This window comes from Tinamus guttatus, unplaced genomic scaffold (assembly GCF_059628265.1).
Source record: "Tinamus guttatus ecotype Peru unplaced genomic scaffold, ASM5962826v1 Tinamus_guttatus_pri_ptg000744l, whole genome shotgun sequence".
Classification (NCBI taxonomy): Eukaryota; Metazoa; Chordata; class Aves; order Tinamiformes; family Tinamidae; genus Tinamus; species Tinamus guttatus.
The window spans coordinates 143,460-157,206 of NW_028289278.1; the positions used below are offsets into that span (position 1 = coordinate 143,460).

Sequence of the window (13,747 nt, forward strand, 5' to 3'; positions counted from 1 at the left end):
TGGGGACCCCTCGCCGGAGCTGCTGCCCTGGGGGTGCAGCCGAGCAAGGGCAGGAGGCGGGAAGCCCCCGAACCGCCCGTGTCTCCCCTCGGCGCTGCTGGTGCTTCCCACCCTGCTCCTGCGCGTTTCCCCTCTCCATCCCCGCCGGGGAGCTCTGGGTGCAGCGGAGGCGCCGTCCCCGTGTCCCTGTGCTCAGCAGGTGACAAGCAGGTAGCGCAGGAGCACGGCAGAGCGCACCCGGAGCAGCAGCAGTGCCCAAGACGAGGTGGGCGAGCGGCAGAACGAGGGCGGCACCGGCACACGGCAAACGGTGCGAGGACGAGCGCGGCAACAGGGTGAAGCTCCTTACACACGGCGCTGGCTCTGCGGGACACCTCCTGCTGCATCTTCGTGTATTTGGGCCGCTCTTATCTCGTCTCACACCGGAAAGGCTCCACCCTTCTGTTTCCGATAGATTTGGAACAGCAACGACCTCCCTGCTGCAAAAATCAGCGAGCAAAACCAAAGCTGCCAACTCCGCTTCCAGGAGGAAACCTCGAGAGGGCCCTTGGTGCCTGCAGACCTGGGGTGGAAATAGGGCAGCAAAGGCAGGAGAACCTCCCTGAATCCATGAACACCCCTTCAAATCCACATCCCCTGTTCCTCTTCACACACATGAACAAACGCCCCAGGAACCCACCTTGGGTTGGGCTGCATTAAGAAGAGCATCTCCAGCAGGTCGAGGGAGGTGATCCTGCCCCTCTACTCAGCCCTGGTGAGGCCGCATCTGGACTATTGTGTCCAGTTCTGGGCTCCACAGGACAAGAGGGATGTGGAGCTGCTGGAGAGAGGCCAGCGCAGGGCTCCGAGGATGAGGAGGGGCCTGGAACATCTGCCCTGTGAGGAGAGGCTGAGGGAGCTGGGCCTGTTCAGCTGGAGAAGAGAAGGCTGAGAGGGGATCTAATCAGTGTATATAAATACCTCAAGGGAGGGAGTGCAGAGGACGGGGATGGTCTCTTTTCAGTGGTGGCCACTGATAGGACTAGAGGAAATAGCTGGAAACTGAAACATCAAAAATTCCATAGGAACTTAAGGAAAAATTTCTTAACAGTGAGGGTGACAGAACACTGGAACAGGCTGCCCAGAGAGGTTGTGGAGTCTCCTTCTCTGGAGATCTTCAAACCCGCTTGGATGCAGTCCTGTGCCACGTGCTCTAGGTGTCCCTGCGTATGCAGGGGGGTTGGACTAGATGATCTCTAGAGGTCCCTTCCAACCCTAAGCATTCTATGATTCTATGATTCTATGATTCTTGGGAGAGGCCTCCTAGCCACAGGCTCCAGGTCCCTCCTCGGTTTCTTTCACCCCAGACTCCCGCTCTCAGCCTTTGGCTGCAGCCCTCCATACGTCTGGTTTCTTCATTCCCGCGTGAACCTGGACACTGAGAGAGCAGGAGACTGGGAACCAGCGATCCCGCAACCGGATAGAGCTCGGCCAAACCACAGGCTACAGGAGACACCTCAGGGCCATTCACCACAGCAGCAGGGGAGGGTGAAACCTGCACGGAGGCAGGAGATTCCCCGGGGGGATTCGCTGAAGCACCAGGAAACCCCCAGACCTGCAGGGCTTAAAACGCCTCAGGGTTTTCAGAGAGATGCGAGTTTCCCTGTGGGGTTTTCCTGCTGGGTGGCTCCCTAGGAGCTGAAGGGTAGCTGTGAAAGGGGAGGAAGGCAGCGGGCCGGTCATTGAAGCGGCCCGAGGAGGAGCCGGGGGCGCCGGGACAGACCGGGGGGTCCGCGAGGCCGCCGGGCCCCTCGGGGCGGGGGCGCGAACTACCGCTCCCAGCATGCCCCGCGGGGGCGAGACCACAGCGGTTACGGAATTGGGGGTACGGGTTGGCCTTAAGGGCGTTGGTTTAACACGCTGCTCCCCGAGACCGCCTGGCTCCTTATCCCCTCGCCTGTAATTCCGTTCTGCCTCGTCCCGGTGTCCGCCAGGCGCGACAAAGAGCGCGGAACAAGCGCTACCCCCGTGAGCCCGGCTAATGGGTGCGCCGAACCCGTTCGCATGCGCGGTGTGCTCGGCGCGCACGGCACGCGCATGCGCAGTGCCGCCCGGCCCAGCCCCGCCGTCACACGCGCTGAGGCGCCGCCTCTCAACCGAACTTGCTGCAGAGCGCCGGGGAGGGGGCGGGGCAGGGCGATTCCGCCTTCCTTATTGGGCGTCGTGCCGGCGGTGCGGGTGCTGATTGGTGGCAGCGGGGTAGGCTGTCGCGGCGCGGTGGAGAGGCACTCCTCGGCGCGGCCGCCTTGCGCTCGCGTCTCCAGAAGGTTCCGCGCCCGGTGCCGCCGCTGTCGCCGCCATCATGATGGGCCCGCGCCCTGTGCTCGTTCTCAGTGAGTTCCGCGCGGGTGGTTATTTGGGGAGTCCCCTTCTTCTCCCCCTGCCGCCATGTGGCTCCCCGCAGAGCCCTCGCGGCCGCCGCTGCCCTTCGCGCGGCCCCGCGCGGCCCCGCTCTGCCCCGAGGGTCTCCCTGGAAGCGCCGTCCGCGCTCCTGACACAACCGGAGCTTTATTCCCCCGAGCGTCCCCCTGCCCCGCCCCGCCTGGGGCCTTCGCACCCCTTATCCGCCCCCCGCGGCCGCTCCTCTCTTATCCCTCCCAAGTGTTTCGGCATTTGCCTTTTTGCTGCCCCATCCCAGCCGCTTGCGCCGCATTCCCTGCTCCTGCCCTGCTGGGAGTCTCCTCGGCTCCTTCCTTGCTTTTCTTCCCTCTTTTGTTCTGCCCAACGCATCCTCTGGGCAACTGCGAGCGTCTTCCCCCGCAGTAAAGCTGCTCTCAGGCCCTCCGGGCTTTTGTGGCCACGGAGAAGCATTCCCAGAGCGATTCCTTGGAGCAAAACCCCTGACAGCCGCTCCCCTGATCCGGTTGTGAGGCTCCGAGGGCTGCGTGTTGCTGGTGTATGAACTTGGCAACGCTCCTTCATTTGCTGTCCATGAGTAACTTCAGACCTCGGAAAGCTACTGGGCGATAATTTGTGCCCTATGGGGACTTAAAGATTCTAAAATCACGGCTTTCTGTTTTTTTAGGGGGGGTATAGGTCATGTTTTGGGTGCGCCAAGTCTTGTCTTGGTTGAATTACGCTGATAACCAGGAATTCCTTAGTTCAGTTTGTCATTAATTATTTTCTACTGATTTTCTATTAATATTCTTCTCTCCCTTATCCTGGCAGTTGCGTTTATCTCCTAAACCCCTACTTCAGTGTTTATAATCCTAGACCCTGTGTGTGTGACTGGGATGGTCTCAGTATTGCTGCTCCAGGTGGATTTCTAGTAAAATCAAATTTTGGGTCTGTTTAGATTGTTACAGATTTTTACTTTCCTATGTGCTTTAGGTCAGAATATGAAACGTGAGTCTGGAAGAAAAGTCCAGACTGGGAACATCACTGCTGCTAAGGTACTGTATTACTATGCGAGTATTATTTGAATTTAAAAGGGGAAAATTGATTTGGAGGGTTTTTCTATAGTCTGGAGTCTAGAAATGAATGAGCCTGGAGTGTAGGAATGAATTTTCAGGGTTAAAAATGTTCTTCCTCTTTGTTTTTGCTTCTTTTCTCGTAGACTATTGCTGACATCATCCGAACATGTTTGGGGCCAAGAGCTATGATGAAGGTGAGAACTCCTGAAATCCCTGTGCCCGGAATGGGCTAGGAATATGGCACGGATTGCTGCAAATATTTCTCCTCTTCTGTCACAGATGCTTTTGGACCCTATGGGCGGGATTGTGATGACCAACGATGGCAATGCTATCCTTAGAGAGGCAAGTTCCTCCTGGAGGACTTTGTTTAAAATATTTGCTACAGTTGGGTGGAATCCCTTTGACTGTCTAAAAGGTCTGGTACTTGTCCCATTGAGTAATACAAATAAAAATATATATATTTTTGACCAAAAGCCTCGTTCCCTCCCCTGCAGATTCAGGTCCAGCACCCAGCTGCAAAGTCCATGATTGAGATCAGTCGCACTCAGGACGAAGAAGTTGGAGACGGGACCACGTCTGTAATTATCCTTGGTAAGAAGAGTGACTAAGACGGGTGCCTTTTATGAAAGGGTAAGGCTGAAGTTTGTCCTGGTTCAGGCAAATTTAATTACCGCATTTGATAGCGGGTATTTGTGATTAATATAGTTCTACTTCTTGGTCAAGCAGTTACGTACTTTGTCATCTAAGCAATTAGCAGAAAAACATTCTGCTTCTGCTCTCAGGTCTTTGGTTATACACACAGGAGTTACGCTGAAGCTTGTGTCCTCTATGTATCTGCTGCTGCTTTTCTCCCCTTGTTTCTCACCCGTGTTTGCTCATCAGAACCCAGAGTGTCTTGATGAGCCAGAGGGTTGTGATTTCCCTTCCCTACAACGTTTTTAACAAACAAACATGAAGGGTTTCGTTAGGTTCATTACACACTTGTTATGTGGCCAAGCTCTCTGCTTTGGGGCAGGCTATGTTCTTTCCCCAAGATCAGCACAATTAAGTACAAAGAAACGTATGGGTTTCATTTGCAAACCATAGGGGAAACATATGGAAACGTATCCGTGCATCACAAGCTCTCTGCACCGATAGCAAATACTTTTTGTCCACGCTGTCATCACGATGATTGTTCTGCTCACTCACCTGGGGGACTCTGTTTGTTTAGCTGGAGAGATGCTCTCCGTTGCCGAACACTTCCTCGAACAGCAGATGCACCCGACTGTGATCATCGGAGCTTATCGGAAGGCCCTGGATGACATGATCAGTATTCTAAAGAAAATCGGGTAAGTCCGAGCTGCAGGAAGGGGTACAGGGTTTTATTACTCTTTAAAAATGTTTCTTCAGGGAAACACACTAGTAAGATACAATTAAATGTAATTAGAGAAGGCTGAAATGGAATTATGACTAGATTATAGCTTGGAGTAATACTCAATTTACTGCTTTTTCTTGTCTCAGCACTCCAGTGGATGTGAACAACAGAGAGATGATGCTTAAAATAATCAAGAGCGCTATAAACACCAAGGCAATAAACCGTTGGTCTGACCTGGCCTGCAGCATCGCTCTCGACGCCGTCAAGACCGTGGAGTTTGAGGAAAACGGCAGGAGGGAAATAGATATCAAAAAATACGCTAAAGTAGAAAAGGTGAATGTGTCCTGGGCCGTTTCTTTCCCTTATTCCAAAGCAGTTGCGTGGAGGATACGCGTTAGGACATGCAACCTGCAAACCCAGGAGCACAGATCCACGTGTTCTCCTAGAGTGGAATAACTCACCTTGTTTTCCCCCCGTTTCCCCCTTTCTGGTGTCAGATTCCCGGTGGTTTTAGTGAAGACTCGTGTGTTTTGCGTGGCATCATGGTGAATAAAGACGTAACTCATCCCCGGATGCGGCGCCTTATCAAGAATCCCCGCATCGTCCTTCTGGATTGCTCGCTAGAGTACAAGAAAGGAGAGAGTCAGGTAAAGCAAGTCCTGTTAGAGGTATCCACAACTCGTAAAACTAGGGAAGTGGACAAATCCATGAGCAACTCGAGTGGCAAACAGTGCTCTCTGTCACCTCTTTTTGAGGCAAAACCTGTTTCTCTGCTGAGCCCCAGCAGAATTAGCCTAAAAGATCAACTCTGGTTGCTCAAGTGGGGGGAATAATCCCTGTTTAACCCAGTGCAGGGCCAGGAGGAGAGCATTAAGGTTTTGACACCTCTTTCTGCGCAGACCGATATTGAAATCACCCGGGAGGAAGACTTCGCCCGCATCCTGCAGATGGAGGAGGAGTATATCCAGCAGATCTGCGAGGATCGATCCGCGTCAAGCCGGACCTGGTCATCACAGAGAAAGGCATCTCCGTAATAACCCTTGTGATTCTTATTTACATCAGCTCACAGCAAATAAGGCTGATTTTGTGTTAACGTGCACTGTCTAATGATTAAAAAAATGGAAAAAGAGTCTGTGAATATGACCCTGTTGCTCTAGCAGACCGTAACCCCCTCACTGGCATTTTGCCTTGGCTGCGGTGTTAGGTGTTCAGTGAGAGGCAACGTTTAGGTGTTTCCGTGGCCCACGATGGGTGTCTAAAACAGTAGCACATTTGTAACCGTGCTGCTGTCTGCTCCATGACACTGCCCCATCCTGCTTGCAGACTTGGCGCAGCACTACCTGATGAAGGCCAACGTCACGGCGATCCGCAGGGTGAGGAAGACGGACAACAACAGGATCGCCAGGTAACCGGAGCGGGGCCGTGGCACGGGTTGTTCCGCTTGTACCCCGGCCTCCCTGCCCGTGTGTCGCTCGGGGCGCTCGTCCGCGCGTGCCGGCGCTGCGGCTTCCTCTCGGGGGGACGTCGCGAGCGCTGCGTGTGCGCAGGGCCTGCGGCGCTCGCATCGTGAGCCGCACGGACGAGCTGCGCGAGGAGGACGTGGGCACCGGAGCCAGGCTCTTCGAAGTGAAGAAAATCGGAGATGAGTATTTTGCCTTCATCACGGACTGCAAAGACCCCAAGGCCTGCACCATCATCCTGCGCGGAGCCAGCAAGGAGATCCTCGCAGTAAGTTGCTCCGCGTCCGGTGTTCCCTCCTGGCGCGCGAGTGGAGCAGGCGCCCGTTTCCTTGGGGATTCGGAGCGACAAAATTCCCCTGTGCTGCCGCCAAGGGAAACCTGCACGCGGGGCCTCGGGGTGCAGGTTATTTTGCACTGTTGAATCCGCCGGTTTTCTGTGCGCGCAGGAGGTGGAGCGGAACCTGCAGGACGCCATGCAGGTCTGTCGCAACGTCCTCATCGACCCGCAGCTGGTGCCCGGCGGGGGCGCCACCGAGATGGCCGTTGCGCACGCGCTGACCGAGAAGTCCAAGGGCATGACGGGTGTGGAGCAGTGGCCCTACCGGGCGGTAGCCCAGGCCTTGGAAGTCATTCCCAGAACCCTGATCCAGAACTGCGGAGCTAGCACCATCCGCGTGCTCACCTCGCTCCGGGTAGGCGCCAGTCACAGGATCCCCGAGGGACGGAGCCTTTCTGCCCTTTCCCAACCTGCAGATCCGCCCTGATTTATCCCAGCTTTTGCTACACGGGGTGCTGCTTTTTTATAGTTACAACAGGGTTTTTTACACCAAAGGGAACTTTTTTGAACTAACCCACCTGCTGAAGGTGATGGATAAATGGGGTTTTGGGGTGGTAAAGGAAAAATTTCTTGACAGTGAGGGTGCCAGAGCCCTGGAACAGGCTGCCCAGAGAGGTTGTGGAGTCTCCTTCTCTGGAGATCTTCAAACCCGCTTGGCGCAGCCCTGTGCCACGTGCTCTAGGTGACCCTGCGTGTGCAGGGGGCTGCACTGGATGATCCCTAGAGCTCCCTTCCAACCTCAACCATTCCATGATCCAATGATTCTATGATTTTGCATTAGGTGGCCTACAGCATTTTAACTGAAGCTTTGTGGCAAAACATGGAAACAGGAAGGGGGAATGAAGTAGCTTGATGCCTCAGTTCAAATGTGAAGACGAACAAATCGAAGGTTCAACCGTTGCGATTAGGGTGGGAGGCTCGAGGTGGCAGGGGTTGCTCCAGGTCGGATACTTTGCTATAAACCCTACAACTGAGAAAACATTAATGATTTCTAACCCTGCCGCTGAGTGAGCGCTGGCTCGAGCTGCGCGCGGTGCCCGCGGCCCCTGAGCGCCCTCCTGCCCTGTCCCCAGGCCAAGCACACGCAGGAGGGCAGCCAGACGTGCGGCGTGGACGGTGAGAGCGGCGCGCTGGCCGACATGAGGGAGCTGGGCGTGTGGGAGCCGCTGGCCGTGAAGCTGCAGACCTACAAGACGGCCGTGGAGGTGAGGACGCGCCGCGGCCGCGCGCGCCCCCGCGCCGGGCGCCCCTCACCCGCCTGCTTCCTCCCCAGACCGCCGTCCTCCTCCTGCGCATCGACGACATCGTTTCGGGCCACAAGAAGAAGGGGGACGATGCCGGCAAGCAGCCGGCGGCGCCCGACACTGCCCAGGAGTAGCGGGAGTCGCCGGAGGAGCTGGCGCCTCCGCTGCCGCCCGCGCGGAGCTTGGGCGTGCGGAGCAGCTGCTGGGGGGCAAAATCCAGGAATGAGTTGGGCTAAAGGCAGGAGAGGGTGGAAAAAGGGTGGGGAGTGGCACAAGGAGCCCTGTCCCCTCTGTGCCCCGTCCCCCTGGGAGCCACTGGTGGTTAATTTAAGTCTAGGCTTGTACTTTCCCTCCGCCCCGACAATAAAACACGTTGGCCTCAGCCCCTGTCCCGTGTTTGTGGGGGAGGAAGGGGGCAGCTGCTCCCGGCATTCCCTCGCTCCTGGGAATGCCAGGCTGGGCATGGAGCCTGAGCAGGGAAGAGCGGGAAAGGAGGGGGGGAATGTGGCCGCCTTTTGTGCCACTCAGCTCATCCCTGCCCCTGGCAGAAGTGCCCAAATCGCTGCATTTGTAACCAAAAAAGGGGCCAGGAAAGGCCAGGAGGCCCCCCGGGGAGGCGGGGCAGGGGGAGCGGGCGGCAGCCGGTGGCAGCGGCGGCCCCGTTTCCCCCGGGAGCTGCTGCCGCTCCATGAAATTCCCCCTCCGTTTTTCCCAGCCCCGCAATGTCTTTAAGAGGCGGCGGCTCCTTTAAGGCTGCCCCGCGCGGGGGGTGGGGGGGAAAGTTGCGGTCACGTGAGGGGCGCGGTCACGTGAGCGGCGCTCGCAACAGGGCGGCCATGGTCGGCGTGTGGCGGCTGCTGCTGCTGGCGGCGGCGGCGGCGGCGGGCGGCGCCCAGCGGGAGGTGCGACCGGAACCGGCACCGGGGAGGGAGCCTGGGGCTGCGGGGATGGGTATCGGCACCGGGACAGGGAGCCCTGCGAGCGGAACCGGCACCAGCCGGCGGGGGGAGCTCCGGGAGCGGCACCGGGAGAGGGAAGGAGGCCTGAGACTGGGGCCGCGGGGCCTGGGCAGCGGAACCGGCACGGGGGGGCGGGAGCCCTGGGACCAGCCCTAAGCCAAGGGGGGGCCCCGGGACGGGGCTCAGTGCTGGGACTGGGAGGGGGAGCCCTGGGACTGGCCCCGAGGGGAGCCCCGCTCTCGGTGCTGTGGTCCCCACCAGGCCGGGAGCAGAACCGGGGATCGAGGGGGCCCGGCGGCCGGGCTCGGGCGGGGGAAGCGGCAGCATCTGCAGCCCCCGGACAGGAGAGCCCGGCCGCCCGCAGGTGTCCCTGGAGCTGAACCCCGGCGGGGGCGGCGCGGGCGGCGACGTGCTGCACGTGCGGGCGGCCGGCGCGCGCGACACCCTGCACTACGTGTGGAGCAGCCTGGGCGTGCCGGGCGCGCTGCTCGTGGCCACGCGCTCCCCGCGCAGCGCCCTGCGCCTCAACTGGACCCGCCTGCTCTCGCCCGCGCCCGCCGGCGCCGTCTGGATCGAGCCCCGCGACAGCGTCGTGCACGCCAGCGCCGTCGTCTTCACCAAGGTAGCGCCGCCCGCGCGGCCCCGGACGTCCCCGGACGTCCCCGGAGGCGGCGCCGCTGCCAGCGCCGGCCCCTCCGCTCTCCCTCCGTCCCAGGTGTTTGAGTTCCGCGAGGCCGGCGGCTCCCCGGAGCTTTCCTACCCGCCCTACGACCTGTCCGGCTTCTCGTGGGACAGCGTCAACGGGACCCTGAACCGCACGGCGCTCACGGCCGAGTTCCGGGGCGTCCCGGCCGCGGAGCCGCGCGGCGGCTTCGCCAACGGCAGCCTGGCCTTCCGGGTACGTCCCGGGGGGAATTCGCAGCCCCGTGGCCTGGCCGAGCGTCCCAGAGGCGTCCGGGGAGGACGCGACGGTTCCCGGTGTCCCAGCTGCTCCGCCCGTGTCCCCGCCAGGTGACGGCCTACGAGTCCGACGGCCGCGACGGGCTCCTCCCGCGGCTCCTGCACACGGCCAACACCTCCAAGGTGGAGTTCGTGCTGGCCGGGGTGGCGCCGCGGGGCAACGGCTCCCGCTTCGCGCTGGAGGTGACCGCGGTGGAGGCGGCGGGGGCCACGCGGCGGCTGCGCTCGGCGCGCTCCATCGACGACGAGTACACGCCGACCGTGTTCGAGGTGAGCGCGAGCGCGCGCAGCTCCCCGCGGGGCCCGTCCCCCGCGGCTCCGTGATGATCCCCGCTCGCTCCCCAGACGCTCTCGCTGGCGGCCGAGGCGCCCGGCGCCGTCCTCAGCTTCCTGCAGTGGAAGGCGACGGCCTACGGCTCGCGGAGCCCCCGGCGCGAGGACGGCATCCGCTGCCGGGCCCGGGAGCTGCGCGCGGCCAACTGCTCCCTGCCGCCCTCCGCCATCGTCCGCGGCTACTTCGGCGACGCCTGCTCCGCCAGCGCCCTCAACATCTCCTTCGGCGGCGAGGACGGCGCCGTCTACGAGGAGAGGCGCTACCTGAGCTGGTGCGTGGGCGCCGGGGGCGGCGGTGGCCGTGTCCCCGCGTCCCCCCGCGAGCCGCGTCCCCCTTCCCCGCAGGTCGGCGCTGCTGGGCTTCGGGCAGCCGCCCGCGGACGCCTTCTCGGCGCTCGTCGTGGCCATCGTGGCCGTGGCGCTGGGCACCCCCGCGGCGCTGCTGCTGCTGGGCGGCCTGGCCGTGCTGCTGGCCCGGCGCCGGCGCCGCTCCGAGTACGAGCCCATCAACTGAGCGGGACGGCACCGCCCGGAGCCCTCGGCCGGCCCGGGGGGACGCGGGGGCTCCCGCTGCTGCCTTTGGGCTCTGTCCCTTTCTGCCAGGCTCGGAGGGGAGCAGAGCAGCGCTCACTGCTGCCACCTGTGTCACATCCTTGTGTCCTGCTCACTCCTGCTGCCCGGGGCCTGGGCCAGATCCCTCTTCTCCCCGTTTTCCTTGTTTTCCCACTGGGAAGTGACTGGAGGTGCTGGCGGTCGCTCCGCGCAGGGGGAAGGGTTTTATTTCCCCCGTTCCAAGGGATTGAACCACTGCCGGCCCCGCGCTCGGGGGCTCCAAGGCGGGAGCGGGGCCGGTGCCGGCGCCGCTGCTCCTGGAGCCGCGCGGGACGCCCGGCCGCCTCCCGCTCCCACCGGCTCCCTGCGGCTGCGGGCTCCGTGCCGGGAGCCGGCGGCGCCTGGGGAGCCGCTGCCTTTTGGGCTTCTCAACCACGGAAGGTCTCGGACCAAATAAAAGGGATTTCTAGGAGCCGGTTCCCGCAGGAGCGTCAGGCCAGGGGGAGCAGCCGCGGGGTTAAAGGCAGCGGGAGCCGGGACGGAGCCGGTTCCGTTTTCCTGCGGCCGGAGCGCAGGGAGGTTCCTCTGCCCCGGTCTCACGGAGGGTGCCAGGGCCGGGGGGAGCAGCCGGGATGTCCAGCCGGGCCGGGGGATCCGTCGGTGCCGCTGCGGCCCCGGGGCCACGTCCCACCCGGGCAGGGGCTCCCCAGACCGGGCCGGCCGGTTTGGAGGCTGCACCGGGCGGCAGGGATGGGAACATTCCCCGTTCGGATGCTCCGTCTAGGGGTTGGCGCAGAGACGCTGCCGCGAGTCCTCGTGGCCAGGGCGAGGGCTGGGGACATGGAATCACGCGGGCATGTGGGGAAGGGCTTTATTGGGCAAAGGCAGCTCCGGACGGAGCTCCGGGTCCCCTCCCGGCCCCGCGCGGCGGGTCCTGCCCTGGGTCCCCTCTCCACCCTCCTGTGGGAACCCCCGGCACGGGGCCGTTTTGCAGCGCATCCAGCGGGACGTTGCCGGCTCTGAGCAGGGAGCTGCTGGGCCGGGCCCCGTCCGGCTCCGGGCCTCATCGAGGGGCATCTCTGCGGCAGAGCCCCCGGCCCCGCTCAGCCCCACAAGCGGAGCCGGCCGCTCCTGGGGGTGGTGCCGGCGCCCGCCACGGCGAGGAGGTTCTCGGGCTCCAGCACGAACATCCCGTACAGGTTGTAGAGCAGCATGGCCAGGAGCGGCACCACGGTCAGGCTGAAGCCGAAGGCGCGGAAAGAGCGGCTGAAGGCGGAGAGGAGCCAGGAGAGGAGCCTGGAGACGGGAGATGGGTCGGGCTGGCAGGAGGGGACAGCAGAGCCCCGGCAGCGGGGCCGGGTGGCTGCTGCGGGAAGGGGTATTCCCAGCGCAGGGAATTCTCTGGGCTTGTCAGAGCCAGGCTGGTCCCCCCGGGTGGGAAAGGAGGATGCCGGGGCGCGGAGCCGCTTACCGGGAGATGGCGAAGAGCCCCGTGAGCAGCGGGACGAGCTTGAGGGCCTCCTGCGGCAGGTAGGTGGCCAGCACGGCCACGTTGAGGAAGTAGAGGACGAAGAGCTGCACGGACTGCGCCACATAGCCGCGGTGCAGCGCGACCTCCCGCCGCAGCTCCCCCGAGGGCTCCGGCGCCGCCGAGCAGAGGCAGGAGATGCCGTGGACGAGGATCCCTGCGGGCAGAGCGGGCGGCTGGCGGCGCGGGAGCGCGGCGGGACGGGCAGCGCGGCGGTCGCACTCACCGAGCACCACGGGGACGGTGGCGAAGGCGGCGCAGCGCAGCGCGTAGAGCAGGCGGGCGCCCGCGGCGGGCAGCAGCGGCGCGTCGAAGGGCAGGAAGACGTAGGCGCCGTACACGAGGCAGGGGCAGAGCACCAGGGCGCCCAGCACGGCCGCCGCGGCCCGGAGCCGCTCGGAGCCGCCGTCCGCGGGGTCGGGGCAGCAGGACGGGCCCTCGCGCAGCGGCGCCTTGTCGTGGAGCAGGGCCTCCCTGTGCCACGCGGCCGCCTCGCGCTGCCGGGCCCGCGCGTAGCCGCACACCCTGGGCTGCCGCCAGCGCTCCGAGCGCTGCGGGTCGATGGGCACCACCCGGCACGCGGGCGGCTCCGCGGCTTCCTCGCGGGCGCCCTCGGGGCTGCGGCGCCGCGCGGCCTCCGCGGGCGGCTCCGGGCGCTCCCGGCCGCGCGGCGGGCGCTGCTCCCAGGGCAGGGTGGCCGACGCGTCCCCCGGGGCCTCCTTGGCCACCGTGTCCCCAGGAGGCTCCTTGGGCGCCGCTGCGTCCGCAGGAGACTCCTTGGCCACCGCATCCTCAGGGGGCTCCTTGGCCACCGTGTCCCCTGGGGGCTCCTTGGCTGGCGGCAGCTCCAGCAGCGCCACCTCCTCGGGCGGCACGACGGGATCAGCCACGGCCATGGCGCTGCAGGGGCTCTCCCGGCTTCCGGAGCAGACTAGGAGCAGGATCCCATCCGTGCCGGCCTTGCCCTGCGCCGGCAGGGAGCTGAGGGATGGAAAGCAGACAGGAAAGAGACAATTTGGCACAGGGATCCCCCCCTACTCCCAGCGCCCGCAGTTGCAGGGATCGGAGCCATGTGGCTCGGGAGCATGGGATCCTGCAGGGCAGATCCCAGAACGGCTCAGGAGTGTGGGATCCACAGGGCCGATCCCGGAACAGCTTGGGAGCACGGTATCCCGCAGGGCCGATCCCAGAACAGCTCGGGATCCCCAAGGCTAGTCCTGGAGCGGCTTGGGAATGCAGGATCCACAAGGCCGGTCCTGGAGTGGCTCAGGAGCGTGAGATCCCGCGGGATCCGCAGGGCCGATCCCAGGGCTGCTGCGGCCGTCCCGAAACGTGCGCAGGCACCGGGCGGGCGGCTCCGCTTCCTACCTGGGGCCGCACGGGATGGCGCCGGGTGCCGCCTGCCGCGGCGGGAGCGGGTGCTCCAGCTGGGAATGGCCGCGTTTCCCGTCCGGGACGGACCCAGCCGTCCCCGCCCGCCAGAGCCCGGGCGGCGCCGCGGCCGCCCCGTCCGCAGCTCAAACCGGTTCGACCGGCGCAGGCGGGGCCGGCGCCGCCGCCTCCCCCAG

At 63.3% G+C, this 13,747-nt stretch overlaps 3 protein-coding genes across 3 annotated transcripts; 2 read left to right on the top strand and 1 right to left on the bottom strand.

Moving 5' to 3' along the window:
* The first annotated feature begins 2,255 nt into the window (after positions 1 to 2,255).
* Positions 2,256 to 7,990, top strand: CCT3 (chaperonin containing TCP1 subunit 3). Its single transcript, XM_088537331.1, is given in 15 exon segments — positions 2,256 to 2,372; positions 3,370 to 3,431; positions 3,596 to 3,646; positions 3,732 to 3,794; positions 3,947 to 4,043; positions 4,663 to 4,780; positions 4,953 to 5,139; positions 5,304 to 5,453; positions 5,706 to 5,787; positions 5,790 to 5,834; positions 6,127 to 6,211; positions 6,354 to 6,534; positions 6,713 to 6,958; positions 7,677 to 7,808; positions 7,877 to 7,990. Coding segments are annotated over 15 exon segments (1,635 nt in total). The 5' UTR covers positions 2,256 to 2,341; the 3' UTR covers positions 7,982 to 7,990.
* Positions 7,991 to 8,642: 652 nt separating this feature from the next.
* GLMP (glycosylated lysosomal membrane protein) lies at positions 8,643 to 10,621 on the top strand. The gene is made up of 6 exons (XM_088537330.1): positions 8,643 to 8,749; positions 9,171 to 9,428; positions 9,522 to 9,704; positions 9,818 to 10,036; positions 10,112 to 10,371; positions 10,445 to 10,621. Exons 1-6 carry the CDS (start codon positions 8,684 to 8,686, stop codon positions 10,611 to 10,613), a joined length of 1,155 nt encoding a protein of 384 aa, XP_088393456.1. The 5' UTR covers positions 8,643 to 8,683; the 3' UTR covers positions 10,614 to 10,621.
* Positions 10,622 to 11,754: 1,133 nt separating this feature from the next.
* TMEM79 (transmembrane protein 79) lies at positions 11,755 to 13,075 on the bottom strand. Its single transcript, XM_088537346.1, has 4 exons — positions 12,992 to 13,075; positions 12,406 to 12,898; positions 12,123 to 12,336; positions 11,755 to 11,947 (listed from the first exon to the last, which is right to left on the bottom strand). The coding sequence occupies exons 1-4, from the start codon at positions 13,073 to 13,075 to the stop codon at positions 11,755 to 11,757; spliced, it is 984 nt and encodes a 327-aa protein (XP_088393472.1).
* Positions 13,076 to 13,747: the final 672 nt, after the last annotated feature.

Bases quoted from the DNA above. Each gene is read 5' to 3' on its own strand.
- GLMP (XM_088537330.1), top strand. From the start codon at position 8,684: ATGGTCGGCGTGTGGCGGCTGCTGCTGCTGGCGGCGGCGGCGGCGGCG. The intron at 8,750-9,170 runs GTGCGACCGGAA...GGCCGCCCGCAG, and splicing joins CGGGCGGCGCCCAGCGGGAG to GTGTCCCTGGAGCTGAACCC. The intron at 10,372-10,444 runs GTGCGTGGGCGC...CCTTCCCCGCAG, and splicing joins GAGAGGCGCTACCTGAGCTG to GTCGGCGCTGCTGGGCTTCG.
- TMEM79 (XM_088537346.1), bottom strand. From the start codon at position 13,075: ATGGCCGTGGCTGATCCCGTCGTGCCGCCCGAGGAGGTGGCGCTGCTG. The intron at 12,337-12,405 runs GTGAGTGCGACC...CTCTGCCCGCAG, and splicing joins CACCGTCCCCGTGGTGCTCG to GGATCCTCGTCCACGGCATC. The intron at 11,948-12,122 runs GTAAGCGGCTCC...TCCCGTCTCCAG, and splicing joins GGGCTCTTCGCCATCTCCCG to GCTCCTCTCCTGGCTCCTCT.